The sequence below is a fragment of the Muscardinus avellanarius genome (genome assembly GCF_963383645.1).
Source record: "Muscardinus avellanarius genome assembly, chromosome: 11".
Lineage (NCBI taxonomy): Eukaryota > Metazoa > Chordata > Mammalia > Rodentia > Gliridae > Muscardinus > Muscardinus avellanarius.
Window position 1 is genome coordinate 21696503 of NC_137797.1, and position 22466 is coordinate 21718968.

At 39.4% G+C, this 22466-nt stretch overlaps 1 protein-coding gene across 1 annotated transcript in view; it reads left to right on the forward strand.

Moving 5' to 3' along the window:
* The window catches only part of SLC5A8 (solute carrier family 5 member 8), a gene marked incomplete at both ends in the record, with an annotated part of 55660 nt that overhangs the window by 27840 nt on the left and 5354 nt on the right, over positions 1-22466 (forward strand). The window contains 5 exons of the mRNA XM_080704812.1: positions 1170-1258; positions 2646-2758; positions 4392-4459; positions 17538-17624; positions 21634-21839. Coding sequence (XP_080560938.1) covers positions 1170-1258; positions 2646-2758; positions 4392-4459; positions 17538-17624; positions 21634-21839 — 563 coding nt within the window. The remainder of the gene's footprint in view (positions 1-1169; positions 1259-2645; positions 2759-4391; positions 4460-17537; positions 17625-21633; positions 21840-22466) is intronic.

Genomic DNA, 22466 nt, shown 5'->3' on the forward strand with positions numbered 1-22466 from the left:
GTCATTCACTTGACACTGTGTTTAATCAGTAATGGTTCAATACAAACTAAAAGACGTTTTTCTATAAAGTTGTCCACTTATAAATCTTTCGATTCAAAAATTAAATTTGTAGGCAGCCTGCCAGGTAATATAATCTTTTTTTTGGAGGGGGGAGTACTGGGGGTGGAACCCAGGGGCTTTTTTACCTCCAGGCTATACTCCCAGACCTAATTTTTATACTTCATTTGGAAAGAGGGTCTCACTAAGTTGTGGAGAGCCTCATTCAGTAGCTGAGGCTGGCTTCAAACCTGTGCGATCCTCCTCTCTTAGCTTCCCAAGCACTGGGATTACAAACATGCGCCACCCCACCCAGCTTGCAATACAGTCTTAAAGTTACAAGTTCTTTAAGTTGCCAATTCTTCTTTAATCTTTATTTTATTTTTATTTTTATTTATTTAATATTTAATATTTATTTTAAAATACTTATTTATTAGGTAATAATCATTTAATAATTTAAATTATTAAATATTTATATATTTTTTAAAATTTTATTAAATAAATATTGTTTAATATTTATTTATTTATTAAAGTAATATTTATTTTTTCTGATAATTGACATTATCAGAAAACAAGTTGATATCAAAAACTTTCTAAAAAGAAGCAAGTTTCAGGAATCTCTCGAGGTTACTTTCTACCCATCACTCTTTCATACTATGTACCACTAAAATTTTTATCAGTCTTGGACAGTGACTGATGTTCCTTAATTAAGCCCAGAGTGTATAAAATATTTCCATAAAAGTGACTTATTATTCTACTGAAAATAGCTGCTTTTAATTTGCATGTACTATATCTCATATTCTATTCTAAAAGATTTGCATTGATTATATAACTTAACTTTTATAGTAACTGAGGAGATTAGTATTATTATCCTTGTTTTACAGATGGGAGGAACTGAAGCTCAGAGAAATTAAGAAACCAAGGCCATATTTGTCTGTATCTAAACCTTGTTTATTTAACTATTGTCTATTTTTTTATTTGAGTGTTGGCAATTAAAGACTTTAGTTTTGTGTATTTAGAAATTTCAGTTAGGTAAAGTAGCTCCCTTTATTTGCGAAAGAACATAGACATGCCAGTTATTAATTTTATTCAGTAGCAAATAGTACTTGGGTATATACTTTGGAATTTTTCAGCTGATGCCTTATTTCGTACTGGATATTTTGCAAGATTATCCGGGAGTTCCTGGACTTTTTGTGGCCTGTGCTTACAGTGGAACATTAAGGTATGAACTATGACTCTATGAACATGTTGATTCTTATAAGGATCTTTCTTTTCTTGTTGGTTATTTTGGGGAATAAAGCCGAATTCTGGACATGGATGCACATGGGAAAAAGTAGGCAAATTATTCTATCCATCCTCTGTTACTCTGGCTCTTATCTCTGTGGGGTAGCAACCTTCGTGACCAGACTCCACTTTTAACTAGGTGTCTTCTCCCCTCTGCACCACTGCTTATCCTACAGGGTCACAGTAATAATCATTTGATGTCCACTCTTATTGACCATCACAAAAGGGCGCCTAGAGTCTTGGTTTAAAACATACATGTGGCTAAAGTATGGTCAACTGGCAAATTAGAATGAGATCTCCTACTTACATGTTGAATAGTATACACTATCTATGGAACTTTGTGTTTTGTCATTGAATTTATTCATTTCACTTTCTTCTTATGTCTACTCAAGTAGGTTGCTATTATCAACATGTACAGGGCATGTTAGTAAGGAATCAGGAAATCACTATACTGACATTTGCGACATGTGTTATTGAGGACTCATGATAGTCCTTTCAATGGAAAAAGAAAAATATGTTTTGCTGGGTGTGGTGGTGCATGCTTATAATTCTGGTACTTGGAAGGTTGAAACAGAAGGATCACAGGTTCAAGGCTAGTCTTAGCAACTCAGCAAGACCTTGTTTTAAATGTATATACAAATGTGTGTGTATGTATGTATATATGTATGTGTGTGTATGTATGTGTGTGTGTATATATATATATACTGAGGTTATAGTCCAGAGGTAGGTGGCTGCTAGGCTCAATCTCCAGTACCAAAAAAAATATGTTTTAACACCATTATATAATAATAATGAAAAATATATGTGACCCTTCTCATAGATAAACATGGAGGATTAACTTGAAAAGAGAGGCATTTGTCCTTTCTCTTTTTACTATCAAGCCTTTGGTTGTTGCCTGAATCATCCTTTGATGATAGTAGCCTCTGGAAAGAGGATGTTTTCTGTGATCATTGAAAGTAACATAGAAATCGGTTATATTTTAGAAGGGTCATTGTGTGTGTGTGTGTGTGTGTGTGTGTGTGTGTGTGTGTGTGTGTGTGGTACTGGGGATTAAACCCAGGGGCATTCTACCTTTGAGCTACACTCCCAGCCCTTTTTATTTTTTGTTTTGAAGCATTGTCTCACTAGGTTGCTGAGAGTCTTGGTATATTGCTGAGGTTGTCTTTAAACCTGTGATTCTCCTGTTTCAGCCTCTTACATACTGGGATTACAGGTGTGGACCACCATACCTGGATAGAAGTGTCCATTTGATTCCTTTTTTTTATTCTCACTGAAGGTATTATAAAGTGAGAATATTATATTAAAAGTTTCTTTTCCCCTTACAGCACAGTGTCCTCCAGTATTAATGCTTTAGCAGCAGTAACAGTGGAAGATCTGATCAAACCTCGTTTCACCTCACTCTCAGAAAGGTCTCTGTCTTGGGTTTCTCAAGGAATGAGTAAGTTTCTATGATTAAGCTTAGAAAGGTGACTGTTTCTGAGACACTAGAGATTCTTTTTCTCTGAAGCAGTGTATTTTAGAGTGCCTATGACTTAATGAAGACATTATCATATTTGCAACTGAGATTTAGGAGATATTTCAAATGTTTAATGGACTATGAAGGACAATTTCCAGTGTTCCTAATTGGTAGTCCTTGGTGAGGATTACTGACAAGTCATCTTGCTAATATAAGCAAGAGTTTCATTTATTTTGGAGGGTTCTATGAAGTCATTATGTTGATGTATTAAAGCATGGGGACCACAGACAAGAACATGAGTATTTTCCCAATAATTTTAAGAACCAAGAACCATAATGGTCACTACTTATGACCTATAAAATGGAGAAGAATCAAGCTAAATATATTGGAAATACTATTTCTATTAGGATTGAGAGGCATAGAAATCATTGCAACAAGAGCTCTTTTCAAAAACAAAATAATTAAATTATAATAATAATAAGGTAAGGCTTTCTATTTAGGTGCAGATAAGATTATTTACCCAATGTACTTAACCAAGGTGTGGATGCTAGTATAGATAAGATAGGAAAACATAGTATAATGTAAGAAATGCATTAATTTTATGATGAGAAATTTTCTAGTTATTTTTTCCATATTTTGACTTTTGAGCATGGAAAATTATATTGACCATATTTAGGTAATTTTTTTCTTTTTGTGATACTGAGAATTGAACCTCTAAATTGTACCTTCAGCCCTATTTTTTTTTTCAAAACATAATCTTATTAAGTTACTACTCACTGAATTTGAACCTGTGATCTTCCTGTCTCAGCCTCCCAAGAACTGAAATTACAGGCACGCACCACCATACTTAGCTGGATTTTTCAAACCAAAAATTTTGGAGGAGAGTAATAGTTCCTAAATTCTAAAAGTAACACATGTACCTGGAGAAAACTTAGAAAATTCTGAAAGTCAAAAGAAAAAAATAATCCCATAATCTGACAAACAGTAGTAGTTTGAGAATTTCTATAATAAATTTGGGAAACACAACTTGGCAGAAGGAGAACAGCATACTCCTCTTGAAGTGGCCTTTTCTTGCTAGTTTAACAGAAAGGCACGGAGATGCTGATGAAGAGGCCGAGGGGACTGAAGATTGCAATCCGCCTGTTGGTGTGTTTTGCCACTTCCCAGGAGAGATGAACACTGGAAGTCAAGAGACTAGAGTTTCCGATGCTTACTTCTCCTCTCTCCCTCCTCATTGTCCAGAGCAGAGCTCTGGCAGGCTGAGCACAGGGACCTGAGCCTTCTTTTACTGATAAATGTTTATGGAGGATTAAGTTAATAGCACAATTGTTCTTAGTTTGGAAATCCCTGCAGTTAAGTCTAAGGATTCTTTCTCTTATGCAACCTACTGTTGTAACTAATCCTGGGGCACAATAGGTCTTTGTTTGTTCTCTTTATACACGGCTGATCTTGGAGGAAAATACCTCTTTTCCTTGTTTCCCTGGCTTTGATGCATGCGGCCATTCTTCATCTCCATCATGTTATACACTGACTCAAAGGGGGCAATGGCTTATTCTATTGTGAATTCTAATTCTCTGGGTCTAAATTTACCTTACCTTTTACATTATCCACCTAGGTGTACTTTATGGAGTCCTGTGTATTGGTATGGCTGCTCTGGCATCACTGATGGGAGCATTGTTACAGGTAAAAGTGGGTCACCAAAGGTTTAAGCTGTAACCACTAAATGCTTTTTGTAAATTTTTTTTTTTTTTTTTTTTTTGGTGGTACTGGGGTTCCTGGAAGCCCTTCTACCTCCGGGCTACACTCCCAGACCTATTTTTACATTTTATATTTGGAAACAGGGTCTCCTAATCCAGCACGTGCGGCTGGCTTCAAACCTGCGTGATTCTCCTGTCTCTGCCTCCCAAGCTCGGGGATTACAAGCGTGCACCACCACGCCCAGCTACCCCCAGCCTTTTTAATTTTTTGGTTTTGAAACAGGGTCTTACTAGGTTGCTTGGGAGTCTTGCTATCCCACTGTCTCAGCTTCCCAAACATTGAAATTACAAATGTGTGCCACCATGTTGGGCTCGTAATTTTTTTAATGTAAACTTTTCTATTTTGAGGTAATTATAGATTTACATGCAATTGTAAGAACTAATACTGAATGATTGCATATGTCCTTTACTTAGTTTCCTTCAGTGGCAATATCTTGCAAAAAATCTTGGAATAGTAATATCTTGATGGGATGCCATCACAGCTGGGACTCTGACGCTGACATGGTTAAGGATTAGAACAATTCCATCATCACAGGCTCCTGTCTGATGTCCTTCAAAGCCACTCCAACAGCCAGGCGTGGTGGCGCACGCTTGTAGTCCCAGTACTTGGGAGGCTGAGACAGGAGGATCACACAGGTTCAAAGCCAGCCTCAGCTACTTAGTGAGGTTCTCAGCACCTTAGTGAGACCCTGTTTCTAAAACAAAATATAAAATAGGTCTGGGGGTGTAGCCTGGAGGTAGAAAGCCCCTGGGTTCCACCCCCAGTACCACCAAAAAAAGAACAAAGAGGCAAATTTTGCCAGGCGTGGTGGCACACGCTTGTAATCCCTGTGCTCGGGAGGCTGAGACAGGAGGATCGCACGGGTTTGAAGCCAGCCTCAGCTACTTAGTGAGGCTTTCAGCAACTTAGTGAGACTCTGTTTCCAAATAAAATATATATTTAAAAAAAGGTCTGGGAGTATAGCCCAGAGGTAGAAAGCCTCTGTGTTCCACCCCCCAGTACCACCAAAAAAAAAATAAAGCCACTCCAACTTCCCTTCTGCCCCCACTTCTTCCTGGATCCCTAGCAACCACTATTCTCTATACCTTGAACTTTGCCAAGAATGTTAGATTAATGAAATCATATCATACATTATCTTTGGAGATCATCCCGTTTCTTTCTATTTAAAGTGAATTTTCATGGAAACCTGGACATTTTCATATTATGATGAGACTTTGAATCTCATGTCTTCTGTCTTAGCCATCTTTCTCTGACACCACTTCCGGAGGGGAAGGGGGGAGGGTACTGCATCATTACTGCCACTTGGAGGTAGAAGTCCAGGTTCTCCACTTGGCCTTGGTTGATACCTGAGGGAGGAACTCCTTGCCGCACTTGGTGTGGGTGTGTAGTGCATTATAAAAGACATATGGCGGCAATAAAATTAATGATAGCCAGAGGCCCACTGGAGTGCTGTGCAGGGCTGATACTTGTCACTTAGCACTATGATGCAATGTGACCCTGAGAATTTCTAATCCTGGCCCAATCTTTTCCACAAGACAGGGCACCTTAGCCCAGATGCAACTCTCCTAAACCTTAGAACAAAGCTTACCCTTGCAAGAATCCCCTGAATTTCATCTATGAAAGAAACAGTCCATAATTGACCAGGACTAAATATAGTTTTATGATGGGGAAGGGACCCCATATTCTGAGAATGGTCCCTAGATGTAAACTCTCCTAATCAGCTATCTGACCCCTGACTGTATCTGGCCGGTGCTGCCAGCTTGTTCCTGCTATCTGTTCTGAAGGGGCTTTGCCAGAATAAGCCACTCGAGCCAGTATCTAAGGCTCATCTTTGATGCCAAGTTGAACAGAAGGAGAGAAATTGCCCCCAAGGAAGCTGGTTAACTAGGAATGCCCCCAAGCTCCCCAACTGGCAATGAGGACAGAATGAATAAGCCAACAAGTAATTTCTGACACACATTCTATCCCTGCTCATAAAACTGGTATTCTGTGGAATGTTCTGCAGTGGGTCTGGTAGTTTTTATCCGGTTTTCTGGTCTGTTATCCTGTTTTTTGACCAACTACATGTGCCTTCTCCATGCTTTCGTTGTGAAAATGGCCACTACCATGCAAAACCTGGCAACACTGTTATGAAGACCAACATTGTTATGAAGGAGTGGGGACAGACTCCAAAGAGGAGGACAGTACTGATGCCAAGGGGATGCATGGTTAGAGTCTACTCCCCAGGCCTCCCAGGCCCATTGGCCACAGGATGAGACCCACTGAACCATCTGCAGTAAGGGCAGAGCAACCTCTGGTGACAGGTATGCCCAAGGGTGCTTCCAAATTGGCTCATCTCCACGGGCCTCATGAATTCTTCCAGACCATCTTTTATGTGGACATGGCCCATCCACCCACCTACCCAGACAGCCAAGCACCAACTTTTCTATCTACTGGAAGATGCCTTCACTGATAACATTCCTGTATGTAAGATGGCTGGCCACGAAGGCTAACCCACTAATCCTGACTACATCCCCACCTGGCGAGGCCTTTACTTACTGGTTTATTTGCCCCATAGTTTCTTAAACCACTGTCTCTTCAGCCTGTGACTCCTCAAAACACCCTTTGCACCTTGCAGCTATTTGAGATAGACAAATTTTGACTTGGTTGGGCCACATCCAGGATTAAGCATCTTTGATATCATCTCCAGTACCCACAGCATCTCCAGAGTTTAACGTCTAGTCCTCTTGGTCCTCCTGGCTCACTCCTACACACCACGGCTCTGCAGCCAAGAGCTCCAAGCCTGCTACCACCAAGTCTACTCACTCCCTATATGTCCATGTGACCATTTTCCCAAGTTCTGGTATGTTCATTCCCTTTTCCTGTTCCACATGGTCTGATATTCCACATTCAAGTGTGCCTTCCCAAACCATTCACTGATTACTTGGAATTGAGGTCTTTTGCTAGGCACAGGCTCCCTCTGTCCAGAGCACCCTTCCCCTCTGCCTCTTCAACTCCCAGAGTCTTATTTATTTTTTAACTTTTAAAGGTTACTTACTCAAGCAGAGTAAGAAACCAGGCTAAGTTTGAGCTCCCTTATGAGAGTTGTGACCAGAGAACCTGTACTTTGTCTAAAATCCTCGCTATCATACTTTATTGTATGTATATAAAATCTGTTTTATTAAACAGTTGATAATTTCAGAAAGCAGAGGACTATGCTACTGCTGTTCAACATTTTTCTTTTTGGGTGGCATTGGAGATGGAACCCAGGGGCCTTCTACCTCCGGGCTACACTCCCAGACCTATTCTATATTTTATTTGGAAATAGGATCTCTTAAGCCAACTGAGGCTAGCTTCGAACCTGCGCGATCCTCCTGTCTCAGCCTCCCAAGCGCGGGGATTACAAGCGTGTGCCACCATGCCTGGCTTCAACATTATTTAAACTATCTGGTGCCTCCTTCAGTGCCCAGAACAAAGTAGGCACTTACACGTGCAGCTCCAATGTACCTATTTAGGTATCAATACACTTATATCCAGTTATCCTGTAAGACCCCCGCTGAGGGGAGACCCTCAATCAACCTCGGGATAAGCGACGACAGCAAGAACACACGAGAAACTTTTAATCTCCTTGATGCAAAAGCAAAAGGGTTTATTAAAGAGCCAGTGCACTGGGGCCGACCCGTATAGGAGTTCGGCCCCGAGCCACTGAAACTGAGGGTATTTATAGGGAAAAGACCATTAGGGGGTTTTGGGCTAAATTGCATGAGTTTACAGAAAATTACAGAATCATTTGAAAATTACATTTTGTAGTCAAGAATTAGATAACACCAGGTGCAGTCAGTATGTTCCCGGGTCAAGGCGCTCTGACTCAGTCAGTATAGATAAGATGGGGTGGGCTTATCGCACATTTTACATTCCTAAGCTGTGAACTGCAGTAAAATATACTTTTTCTTTTTAACTATTAGCTGGCTGTTTTAACTGTTAGCTAGCGGCTAGGGGCTTTTTCTTTTAAATGGAGCCTTTCATTCCCCACTCCTCTTAGGAAATAGTTCTAATCATAGAACTAAGTCTCTGAGTCTATATATTTAAGGACTTCGGGTTTAACTCTTTGGTACTGCTGGTGTAGCATTAAAACCTGAAAGGCATTAACTTGTTCCTTAACAAAGGCAATTAATCTATTTATTATACAAGGTCCTATGGTAAGCAAAAGCAGTAATAGTAGAAGTGGCCCCATAAAAGCAGATATTAATGCAATCATTCAAGGAGACCTTATTGAACTATCCTTTAAACCATTTTTTTTGCAGGTCTCGTTCCCACTATTTATCTTTTAACCATTTTTTAAATCTTGCCATCTATTTCTGAAATACCCCAGAATGGTTAGCATAAAAACAGCATTTCTCCTAGTAGGAGAAGGTGTAGATAAGCAGTCATTGTTGCCATCACAGGACTTTTTAATGAGGTGTAGCTTCAATGAGTTGGTAAGATGTCATCTAAGTTTCATTTCTTTGGTCTGTGCTTCTCGCACGGGGGAAAAGTGCTTTCAAAGTCCAATTCCATCAACAGTTCTGTCTATGGTTCAAATGTCCTCGTTATCTGCTTCAGTTATTGCTTGACTCGAGAGCAGTGAATTCAGTAGCGTTTTTTTTTTTATCTTTACTGCAGCCAGGGTGCTACTCAGACCAGGTCACCTGGCTGTGCAACTGGGGTGTTGGGTTGATCTGCTTCACACCAGGTAGTGGGTTTGCTCTTTGACCGTTTGGAGAACCTGTAAGGACCTAGGCACAAAGCTGGCATTTTTCAGTCAGACTCTGTATCTTAAGGGTTTAAACAATATGCTGTAACATCACCAATCTAAGTTTTACAGTAGCCTGTATCCCAAAGAGTTAGTTTTCTAGATGCTTACATTTTAATCAGAACTGGCTAGAATAGCAATGTTTTGAACAACCTTGAATAATATAACCTGATCGCTGAGTTTCTTTATTCATGAGGCTGTTTTTCTTGGTCACTCACTTTATGTTAGGGTTATAGGCAAATCAGCAGGATCAGACCAGCTAGCATATAAATCTAGGCTTAATTATCTTATAAGCTTAAGATATCATAAATTTTTTTGGCCTTGGAGTGTTGTCAACCTCAGATATAAAATAAGTTTCTACTGAATAAAACTCTAGGAGAGACAGAGCGAGCAGAGAACTAAGCCTGATATTTAAAGAAATTCAATATTTTGTCTGTCACCTCAAGAGCTACCCAGACTTTCTCCAGCTGGTCAGAGGGCTGATCAGAGGGGCCTTGTCGAGCCTTGGGCATCCTTAGTCCTCAGCCACGAAGGAGCAAACTGACCTCACCTCCCTCCGGAAGTGAAGGCAACATGCTTTGTAGAGGTGGCACATCTCATGCAGATGGGACTCCTCTCAGGGCAGTCCTTGACACGACACCCAGGCATCTTTGCCATGCTGGCAGGTATAAGGCCTTTAGCTCTTTTTTTTTCTGTATAAGAAGCCTTTGGTAACTCTGAGGGGGCAAAGACTTATTACCCAATGCAGGGCTGTTAAATGGGCTTGTCTCTGTGTCTGCATCTGTCCATTCTGATGCTTAACTTTGTTTATCCTATTTCTGTTGTTGAGACATTCCAAAGGTCAAACTTAAAAGCTGATTAATGGGAGCCTTTATCCCATAGACACAGTAGGATATGCATCTCATTTTTGTTAGATCAAACATAATAGCCAGATTTTAAATTTACATTGGCCTCATTTTAATAGTTCATTGCCCTAATTTTATATTGGGCTACATTGGTAACTATAAGTTTATGTGAGCTAACAGTATTGATAAAAATCAGATAGCTCTATCTTTTAAATGACAACATTAACAATGAAAATAAACATGTTATTATCAATAATAAAACACTTACTTAATCAGGATAAACAGATTTTTAACCCAGGTTTTAAGGCTAAATCTCTGAATCAAAAGACAAAATCTTATTGGTTAGTTTACATACAAATATAAAATTTACATATCTTTAACCTTTAACTTCTGATTTTTGAAATTTTTTAGCACATTTAGATAACTCTAGATATAGAATGACATTATGACTTAAATATTTATTATCAGGAAGACAATATGATGGTAGTTGTCTCAGCCTGAAGAAAACAAAGTATGTTAATCTTTCAGTAACGACCTTAAACCTTTAACAATTTAAGTCACATGAACCAAGGTATTTTTTTTATTATTGTTTGATTTACTCATTTAGCAAACATTTAACAAAGTTTTCCTTTAAGAACAAACAGCTGCTGGGGATTGAGTTATTAGCAAGAATAAGTTTTCACATGTAGGCCAAATAATAAAATCTTTTTTTTTGTTTCTGAGCCATCAGGCTAGAGTTATAATTAACATTGACCTTGGTTAGCCAAAGCTAACCCTCAATTTAGTTAACACCAAGCGTTAAAACACAAATACCTGTATTTAAAAAAATTATTATATAAATTGTTATAAAAAGCAAGCTATATTAATTCAATATTAATTATTAATTATACAAAGAAATTTTAATTTAAAGCCTTTATACCTTGTAGGACTATATATCTCTGTATTTTAAAATTTTTATAAACAATTTTTAGCAGACAGGTAAAAAATGGCCCAAAACTTTTGAAGGACACATGTGAACAGTACATGCTCCAAATTCCAAAGTGGGCATGTACCCTGTGTTATTTGTATTGGTATCCATAACACCTAGGCTCTGATTATATTTTTAATACTGCCACATTAATACATTTTGATGCCTCTTTCCAATATTGGTACATTTTCCTCTCTGTTTAGTAACTTTCTGACACCTGTCAGGACAAAGGTAAACACAGAAAATACATTTTGATTTTTATAATTGTTGCTAACAATCCTGAGCCCAATTTTTATTAAATTTTTATTACATACCTGTACCCCTTAGCAAAGGAATAAGGACGCTGACTCAGTCATAAACTGCTTCGAGCTGAACAGGGACGAAGTTGGGGGCCCGGCTTTAGGGTACAGGCATGCAGGTGGGTGGTGAGGGAGTCAGATGGGTGAGTATGTCTCTATGGCAGTCCAAAGGGCTTTGATAGATATCTGTCAGGTTCCGTCTGTAACACCATCTGATGCAGGAGATAACACTCATAAAATAGTTAGCAGACAGGGCCACAAAGCAATATGACAAGGAAAGAAAAGCAAATTGATTTCCATAACTGCTTTCTGATAAATAACATTGAAGCCAGTTTTAAAGAATTATTTTTTTTTCAATGTTCTCTTTGGGAATACACAAATGGTAGGGTTATTAGAAACCTATTTTTTAATAATTTATCTTTATCACATATGCAAATATATCACAAACACTGTTTTGCAACTTATCACACCTTTTGCAACGTGCTTTAATTTTCTTGTTTCATCCTGTTTTTTACTTTTTGGGACAATCTTGGGATAAAACTTACAACCAAACAAATTTTATCCATGCTTTATATTTTGCTTTAACCCTTTAATCTTTTATTTGGTCCTTTGTTTCCCTTAGGGACAACTTTAGGACACACCTCACAATATGCTTTCTTAGTTTTACAAAACCTTTTTTTTTTTTGTATTTACCAACATATAAAGAAATATATCTATAGACTTTCTACGTTTATTCTTTTGTTGTTATCAACAAATCCAAAAAGGAACATATCATTTAATGTTGTTCACATACCAGCAATCAAAAAATCATTTAAAAGACTTAAGTGTTATTTTAAACCTCATGAAGTTAAGAGCATCTTAAAGCATTGCCTTTAGCATTTTTTAACTCAATTAAACTATAGATTACATGGAAAATTAAGACATTAGATAAATATCAATAGCATCTTAAAACCTTAATTTTGCAAAAGGAGCAATATTAAAAACACTATATATTTTATTTGACCACATACCTTAAAAACTGTTGTAAATTACCACAGAAATTCACGACATCATAAAAAACATCCCTAGTGTTTTAAAACATTGATTTTATTTCAAAGAAAATAACTTTATTTAATCACCTCTCACAGGAGTTTAATTGGACAAATTTTTTGAAGTATTCATTTTAGCTAAGACTAATTGAGATAAAAATATCTTTGAGTAATAACTTTGGTGCAACCAGCAAAAGAAAAAAGAATTTTGTTATCAGAGGAGCTGAATTTTCTGGTGTGGCTAAGAACGTAGAATGGAAGGTTATTCTAAACACCTCTGCAGGCTGAGTAAACAGATGGCTCAGGGCTGGCCTGAAAAGACTCCCCACCCTGGCTAAGCTTTTGGAACTTGGGCTGGGAAATAAGGACACTGCCTCCGTTCTGGCCTCCGAGATTTTACTGTGTGATCGCCTAAGGCTCTTTTAACTCAGGTGGTGGTAATTGGGAGGACTCACTGGGAACATAGGTCTGAGGACCTCGATTCCCTCTGGAACTAGGGGCCCTCAGCCATTTAATGGTTCCCCTTTGCACTGTGAGCCAGGCCTCAGAGGGCCTTTATGGCCTCCTGGTTGAGAGCATTTCCTCCAGAGTTGCGCTTGCTTTTTCACCTTAAATAGACTTGAGCCTAGGCTTTTGCGAGCAGCCAGAATCCTTAAATGGCTTTTGTTCATCTACCTTTTCCTTTTTAAGTTTCTGTCAGACCAAATTGGCACCTGAAGTATTAGTCTGTCTGAGGATGGCCTTCCCCTCTACTGGGTAAAGAATTAACTAATGATGTCAGCATCTATTCTTTTGAGTAGGTGTTATAGCCTTATATTTAATTCTCATAAAAGAACCGCATGTGAACTTTTCTCTCCAGGCTTGCAGGCAAAACCGATTGGAAACTAATCTGGCAGCACTAAGACCCTGCGGATCCCAGGCTGCTGAAGCTGCTCCGGGGATGCCTGACTTTATCATGGCTAGGCTCAAGAACTTTTGCATTTTGCAAGTTGTTGTTTTTTTTTTTTTTTTTTTTTTAGCAAGGAGCTGGGGTCTACAAGTGGCACTGCCTGTCTCCCCTATAGGAATATTCCGTTTATCATCCAATTTCCCATTTGTGGAGGCCACAAAATATTCATTTCCCAGTGCTCTAGCCTCTTTATATATTTTCTCCCTTTCTATAGAAGTTAGTTTGTTCAAGAACAAACATCTCTCTAAGTAAGATCATATAACGAGTTGAGTAACTTGAATGCCTTGATGTAATGGTCAGGGTCAGTAGTATAACTTCCCAAGTTTCTTTTTAATTTTTTTCAATTTTACTAGCGAGAAAGGCTGATGGACTCGCTTCGACCCGTCCTTCTCCCCCTTTTTCGTTGGACGAGTGAGGGGTGGGATGCTGACAACTTCTCTCTGGGGCTGGAAGAAATCTTCCAGCGGCCGCCCCCAGGGCAGTTTGTTCAGCTCCCCTCCAGTTCACTGTTCAAGGTCCAATTAAAAAGCAAATTAAACACACAAAATAAATGCACAGTACTAAAAAATCTTTTTTTATGCAATCTAATGCAGAACAGAAGCTTTCTCCGACCCACATCATCAATTTTTTTTTCTTTAACAGCATATTATAACCACCATACAACTAATAACAAACATTACATTTTATTACTATGGGGTAACTATTTTAACACTATCATTTTAAGCAAAACATTATAAGCATCATAGAAGACAAAAAAGTATCATAAAACTTTTACCATACCAAAAAACATGCCATTTCAAACAGAACACAGAACATTATATTTACCTTTTCCCAAGGACAGCCGGGGTTTCTTGCCTCATTGCCAAAATTAAACACAAAAAAGAAAACAAACCAAACAAATCCACATGTACACCAACTTTTTGACACTAAAGCTTTGTAATTTATTAAATTAAAGCTGTTTATACAACAGATATCTAACAAATTATTAATTATTTTTATTAATAATACTATTACTAGGCTGAAAAGAATTATTTACAACCCAGCTGGTACACACATTTTAATAAAAAAAACATAATGGCCATAACAGTCAAGATTAAACACACAAAAAATATTACTTAAACAAACCAGACAAAGAGACACAATTGGCCCTTAACCAAACTCAGAATAAAGCCTCACCTCTCACCAAAAAACTCCCAAAACCAGTTAAAGAAACACAATTAGCACACAAAATGGAGCCCCTCCTCTCTCCGAGAGACTCCTAAGACCAGACACAATTGACCACCTCTGGCAAGTGGCCCTTCCAAACCCTAGACGGCACCCTTCATGTGGGACTAGAACCCACAATCGCTTGGCACCCAGATGGCTGAGAGTGGGACTCGAACCCACGATCCTCAGACCCAGATGGGACGTTTCCGAGCGTCCTCGGAGGTCCCCCAGACTTCCTGGGACGTCTCCCAGGGTAGCAGTCGGTTATCACGGACACGTCTGTCGTAACCCTCCTTCCGTATGGGACTCGAACCCACAATCAATTGGACAAGGAGTTCTGTGCCAGCGGGCACCACTGGCACAGACGACTGCAAATACCAGAAATACCAGAAGGCAGCTGCTCACCACTTTACCAGAAACCAAACCAAAAATTACAGAAATTAACACAGCCGGCAACAGGAGACAGACAAGACAAACAGAGACAGACAGGTAAAAGTTTTACCTCCAAGGGGTGTCTCGTGGGTAGTCGCGCTTTCCCGGCCAATGCACCAAATGTAAGACCCCCGCTGAGGGGAGACCCTCAATCAACCTCGGGATAAGCGACGACAGCAAGAACACACGAGAAACTTTTAATCTCCTTGATGCAAAAGCAAAAGGGTTTATTAAAGAGCCAGTGCACTGGGGCCGACCCGTATAGGAGTTCGGCCCCGAGCCACTGAAACTGAGGGTATTTATAGGGAAAAGACCATTAGGGGGTTTTGGGCTAAATTGCATGCATTTACAGAAAATTACAGAATCATTTGAAAATTACATTTTGTAGTCAAGAATTAGATAACACCAGGTGCAGTCAGTATGTTCCCGGGTCAAGGCGCTCTGACTCAGTCAGTATAGATAAGATGGGGTGGGCTTATCGCACATTTTACATTCCTAAGCTGTGAACTGCAGTAAAATATACTTTTTCTTTTTAACTATTAGCTGGCTGTTTTAACTGTTAGCTAGCGGCTAGGGGCTTTTTCTTTTAAATGGAGCCTTTCAATCCGATATCCTGGATGCTCCTGAAATTTTCTGGACTATGTGGGCTCCTACTTTGGGATTCCTACACCTCCCTACAATCCAGAAACAAAGGCTAATGCCAGGCAAAGCAGGATCCTGGAGGGGCCCTGTTTCTATTGCTGCTTCTGGCATACAAGTTGTCAAAAGGGTTTAATTTCATCCTTGACTATGTGAGTGAATGAATTAGGTCCAGAAGCTTCATTTTACCCAGCACACCTAAACCATAACCAGTCAAACTCTTCTGTGTGTGTCTTCTTATTGTGATCAATCCTCACTGTTTTCAATATATTGGCATACGGGGAGATATTCCCTGAGAGTCATCATAGCCCCAAGATGGTTCTTCCTTGCTTTATCAAAACCTAAGGTCTTATTCCTTCAACAGCTGTGTCTCCAAAGCTGGCTCACAGATTGTGCTGTCATAACTGGCCTCGTGGAATCTCTCACATCCTAGTGGACTGTGTTGTAAACTGAGTCCTGATTACATCTTTGAGTCCACATCTGAATCAAATACCAGTTCTCTCTCATCAACACCCAAACTCCTTCCTCTACTTCACAAAATAATCTCTTAAACTGGGTATGTATGCCTGCAATCCCAGTACTTGGGAGGCTGAGATAAGGAGGATTGCAGGTTTTAGGACAGCCTCAGCAACTTAGAGAGACTGTGTTTCAAAATAAAACAGAAAATCAGACAGGGGTTGCTTGTAGATCCCAGGTAAACCACCCTTGAATTCAGTCCCCCCAAATCTCCTCCCAGAATACACCAACATGATAGTCTTTTAAAAATTCATTTAATCCAGGACTGACTGAAGTCCATGCCTTCTAGCCTTTTCTTGATTTGACATTTGTTCTTTTGTTAGGACTCTTTACTTGTTGGACAAACCAATATGTTCCTGATCCTTCTTATACAGTCTTATCCATTATTTATTTCTAATTGAAATGTACAGTTATACATCTTTATGGGGTATCATTTTATGTTTTAATATATTAACATATGTTTACTATATACACACACATTATATAATGTTCAAGTGAGGGTAAATACATTTATCTCCTTAAACACTTATCATTTCTGTGGTAAAAAAAATTAAAAATGCTTTTTTCTAGTCTATTTTTGAAAGGTATAGCCCAACATTACATCATCATCTGTAGTCATTCTACTTTGCAATAGAACACACACCAGAAATTAGTTGTCCTATACAACTTACTTTAGTACTTATTGGTTAACCTCTCCTGGTTCCTCCCTCCCCATTTTTCTTAACAATTAAATATTTGGTCTTGGAAGCTTCAGTTATTTGCATTTTTCGGTTTCACATTGTCAGTCTTTTTCACTCTTGAGGTTTTAGAGTCTCTACATTAAAGCAAAGGTTTGGATTACCCAACAGGAATAAAAATATATTTCTGTATCATTTGTTTAATCTGCAAATCAGATCTTTCGTTCTGGTTCAATCCTTAGGGAACCAGATCAGGAATGGTAGGTGAGTTTCCTCACCATCTCTGCTGACTAGTAGTACTCATTTACAGTCTCATTTTGAGGAATATTTTGAGAATACCAACGCACGAAAGAAGTACTGTTATCTAGCAGAACAAGGCCTAGAGGAGTGGTCTTGACAGGCTCTCATTGCCTCATGACTCTTTATCTTTTTTGCATACCACTGAAATTTTTTGAGGGTATCTGAAGAGATAGATGGACACCACACCTGAGGTTGATAGGCATAAGTTTCTAAGTTTGTATGACATTTGTACCAATGAAAAGGCTGCCATGAACACAACCCTGATGTTCAGGAGAAGTCTGAATACTTGGAAGCCACACCTTGATGAAGTGACTTTGAAGCACAGTGGTTTGGATCTGAGGTTGCTAATTGCTACCTTTGCTTTATTCTTGCAGGCGGCGCTCAGCATATTTGGCATGGTTGGTGGCCCGCTTCTGGGCTTGTTTTCTTTGGGCATTTTGGTTCCTGTTGCCAACTCGATTGTAAGTATAAAGAAGAATATGTTACATATTACTTTTCCAACAATAGAGGTGACTATTTTTTCCCTCTCAGTTGTAAAGATATGGCTGCTTTGAGATCTGTCTCTGATTACTTTTCTTGGTGACGTAAATTACTCATTTGGACTTTGTTGGAGTATAGAATGAAGTCCTCCGCACTGGGACCTTGTAAAAAGAAACTGTCAGGATCACAGAGTGTATTTTTAAATATCCCTAAGATATAATTAAAGGAATATCATTTTGTATATTTATTTTCTTGTCCTTCTTAAAAATTAATGACTAAGACTTAAAGAAAAAGATCAAGCAAGGCATGATAGTGTACTCCTATCCTTCCGGTGCTAGGGAGGCTGAGGCAGGAGGATCACAGGCTGGAGGATAACTTCACTAACTTAGTGAGACCCTGTTTCAAAATAAAAAATAAAAAGAACTGGAGGTTGAATGACTCTGGGTTCAAATCTTAGTACCCAAAACAAAACAAAACAAACTCCAGTGGAAGCTAATGAAGGGGTGTAGGGGCGGGTGGTGGTGGTACATGAAGTGTGTGGGGGAAATTAATAAATAAAGCATTCCCATTGGCATAAAAATATGTATGAAATTATCAGTACTAATCTGGATATCATGTATGGGGAAGGGGAGGGAGCGGGGAGGGAGCCGGGAGGAAGCGCACCAAGCACTAGGACATGCAAGTCACCATCACGCATGTACACATAACTACATGTATCACATAACCACAGTATGACCTGAGAGAATAAGACAACAATAAAAGTATGTTGAGAAGATTAACAGGCTCAGATATAAGAGATTTAAGGAAAATAAAGCTGAGAATATCTATGAGAATATCTATGCCATAGCACAGCAAAGAGAAGTAATAAGATCTTTACCACGTTGATGAGAAAGCTTGTGCTTCTGATACTGAAGACTGTAGTTCCCACTACATGGTTTCTAGCCCTGAAGAGGTGATTAAAACTGAGAATATTAGCCGGGCGTGGTGGCGCACGCTTGTAATCCCCGCGCTTGGGAGGCGGAGACAGGAGGATCGCGCAGGTTCGAAGCCAGCCACGCTGGCTTAGGAGACCCTGTTTCCAAATAAAAAGTATAAAATAGGTCTGGGAGTGTAGCCCGGAGGTAGAAGGGTTTCCAGGAACCCCAGTACCACCCCCCCAAAAAAAATTGAGAATATTATGTAGAAAGAGGTAGTATCTTTGTTTTCCTACATAGGCATATCCATGCTGAGAAATACTAAACTTTATTTGGAATAAATGAAATACAAAATATTTTTCTGAAAGCCAAGAAGAAGTCCACTGGCTCATTTCTGCTCTAGGATGAACTTTAGGCAACACTAATAATATACATGCAGTTATTTCAGATATTTATAGAATAACCGCAGTACTATGACTCAACATGACAAATTAAATTTTTCTTATAAGGACTACTATTGTTATTATTGATATTCTCAATGAAATGTCATGAAAATCTAGTTTGGTAGAAATTCATTACAATTACAGAAAGTAGTTTATGTCTTCCTCGGAATGTCGACGTTTTGAAAAGAAAGATCAACTTTTGAGTTTTTGACATTTTGGTGTCACTATGAATGTCCTTCAAAAGGGTTATAGCTGACTTGGTCCAACATGCCTTTACGTATTTATTTATTTAGTGGTACTGGGATTAAACCCAGGGACATTCTACCTTCAACCTACACCCCAACTCTTTTTTATTATTTGTTTTGAATCAGGGTCTCACTAGGTTGCTGAGGGTCTCACTGTGTTGCTAAGGCTGTCCTCAAATCCGCTATCCTCCTGTCCAGCCTCCCAGGTACTGGTATTACGTGCCTTTATGCCTTTCCTTCTTTTCTTTTTTCTTTTTTGGTAGTACTGGGGTTCCTGGAAACCCTTCTATTTCCGGGCTACACTCCCAGACCTATTTTATACTTTTTATTTGGAAACAGGGTATCTTATGCCAGTGTGTCTGTCTTCGAACCTGCACGATCCTCCTCTCTCCGCCTCCCAAGCGCGGGGATTACAAGTGTGTGCCACCATGCCCAGCATCATGCCTTTCTTAAGGAGGATTAGGATATTATTTTTCTTGCCATAGAAGTGCCTCTTATTACCATATTCAAAATTTTCACCTGATATATCCTTTGGAGTGGCTATCTTCTTTCCCTCCATTTCTCCTTTTCTTGTTCTCACATTCATTCATTCATTTATTAATTCAATAAATTTGTGTTGACTGAGTACTGTTTTAGGTAGAGATATGAATGCTTCATGAGTTCTGGTGTGTGTGTGTGTGTGTGTGTGTGAGAGAGAGAGAGAGAGAGAGAGAGAGAGAGAGAGAGACAGAGACAGACAGACAGACAGACAGACAGACAGACAGACAGACAGACACTGACTGGGGATTGAACCCAGGGGCATTACGCCCCCAGCCCTATTTTTATTCTTTATTTTGAAACAGATCTCAGTAAATAGCTGAACCTGCAATCCTCCTGTCTCAGCCTTCCAGGTACTGGGATTACAAGTGTGTGCCACCATGCCTAGCCAGTTCTGGTTTTATTGTTTTTGTTTTTGTGGTGGTATTGGGGATTAAACCTGGGAGGGGGGATTCTATCCCCTAACTCCACCCCCAGCCCTAGTTTTATTTTTAAATTTGGAAACAGGGTCTTGCTAAGTTTCTGAGAGCCTTGCGAAGTTGCTGAGGCTGGCTCTGAACTTAAAATCCTCCTGTCTCAGCATTCCAAGTACTGAGATTACAGGCATGCACCACCATGCCTGCTTCTCATGAGTTTTCTAATTTTGTGGATCCTTTATCAAGCCAAGTACCATGTTGAGAGCAAGCTAAGTCTGGCCATCCTACTATACAAATTTTATTGTATGCCAAAATATTTAGGGCTAGGGAATATAGCTCAGTGGCAGAAACCTTGGGTTTAATCCCTAATATCACAAAATTAAAACAAAAAATATGTATTATATTTTTGTAGCACACAGTGCTACTTATTGCAGTGCTACACACAGAGTAGAAAAGAAAGAAGGACAGCAAGCACGCAAGCAAGCTTGATTGAGCTCCCAGGAATAGCCCAGCCCATGAAGGAGCCCCCGGTCCTTGTTCTCAACATAAGTCCCCTGATCTGACCCACAGCCTTCTCACTCTTCCCCAAACCCACTGCTCTCTTTCCTACCCTGTGACTTCACTTTTATTTTCCCCTTTCACCAGAAATAACCTTTCTTTCCTGTCTATGTAGCACCTGAGACCGGCTGCCTCAAGTGATCATGATTCCTAAATTTCACTGTAGAGGGAGGGTTTTCCAGGCTCAAAATTGATTTTTTCCCTTTGGAACTAAAATGTAAATCTCCCAAGAGTACTTTGGTTCCTGGTAAAAGAAGGGATCTGTATCTTCTAAAGTTAGGAAATCAAGTTTTTTTCAGAGGGGACGGCTAGCCCAGGTCTGTCCTCTCGGTCTCCATTTATCTCTAGAGACTTGGTTGTGCACACTCAACACTACAGTCATGTGTAGAAAGTGCTTGCCAGTTTTCTCCTAATTGTCTAACAGCTCAATCACAATCGTGCGTGTTGTTAAGTATAGGATAAACTGGATATGCTTTTTCCCCCCGTAGTCTGTTGCACCTATGGCCTGGCATTTGTTCACAAATGAAATAAAATCGAGATAACGATTGGCTTGCAGTTAACGATGTGACTATTGTAGTTTCTTTGGGTGTGAAGAGATGAGGAGGCCAGAGCAGAGAGCTGGCCATGGAAACAGTGAAAAGAATGTTAGTATGTGACATTTGAAAAGAAAAAATGAGCAGGAGTTAGTGATTGGATAGATAGGGACGTGGAAAGGGGTATGGGGTGACCGAGTCTCCGGGCAGGGATCCTGCGAGGGAGAATTTCCAGAAGAGAGCTCGTAAATTTGGCTTAGGTCATGTTGAACTTCACTGTCCGATGTCAGTTCCCATTTCAAAGCAAGTGGTACTTTTCTTTGAAAAGCTTTCTTGTTTTTCAGGGAGCACTCGTCGGCCTGTTGGCTGGATTTGCCATTTCTTTATGGGTCGGGATTGGAGCTCAACTCTATCCTCCACTTTCTGAGAGAACTCTGCCGCTGCCTCTGGAAACCTACGGCTGTAACAGCACTTACAATGGGACAGATTTGCTGACAACCACAGAAATGCCATTTTCTACCAGTGCTTTCCAAGTACACAATGTGGAAAGGTATCAAGTTTTATATCTTCACAATTTACGTGATCAGTAGAGAACTCCCTTTACTTTTATCTTGATAATGATACTGTGTTTTTTCCTACTTTGGAAATGGGTAGAGCCCATGTGGTTTTCTGGCTGTAATATTTTATTCAGGAGTAGCAAAAGAAAAAGCCATTTCCCTCCTAATTTCCATAGGAATTTCTGCCTTATCTAAAGATCTAATGAAGACTTGAATATTGATGAAACAATTCTGTTGTGAATAAACTTCCAAATACCAGCCATAACTGTGTGTAGAATCATAAATAGGTCTGGGAGTGTAGCCTGGAGGTAGAAGGGTTTCCAGGAACCCCAGTACCACCAAAAAACAAAACAAACAAACAAAAAACAAAAAGAAATATTGCTTGTAATAATCTCTGAAATAATCTCTTATTGACTAAAAGCTATAATTATCTGTTTTGAATAGTTGTTTATTCAGGTTTTTTTGTTATTTGGTGGTAGTGGAGTTCCTGGAAACCCTTCTACCTCTGGGCTACACACCCAGACGTATTTTATATTTTTATTTGGAAACAGGGTCTCTTGAGTCAGCGAGACTGGCTTCGAACCTGTGTGATCCTCCTGTCTCCACCTCCCAAGGTTGGG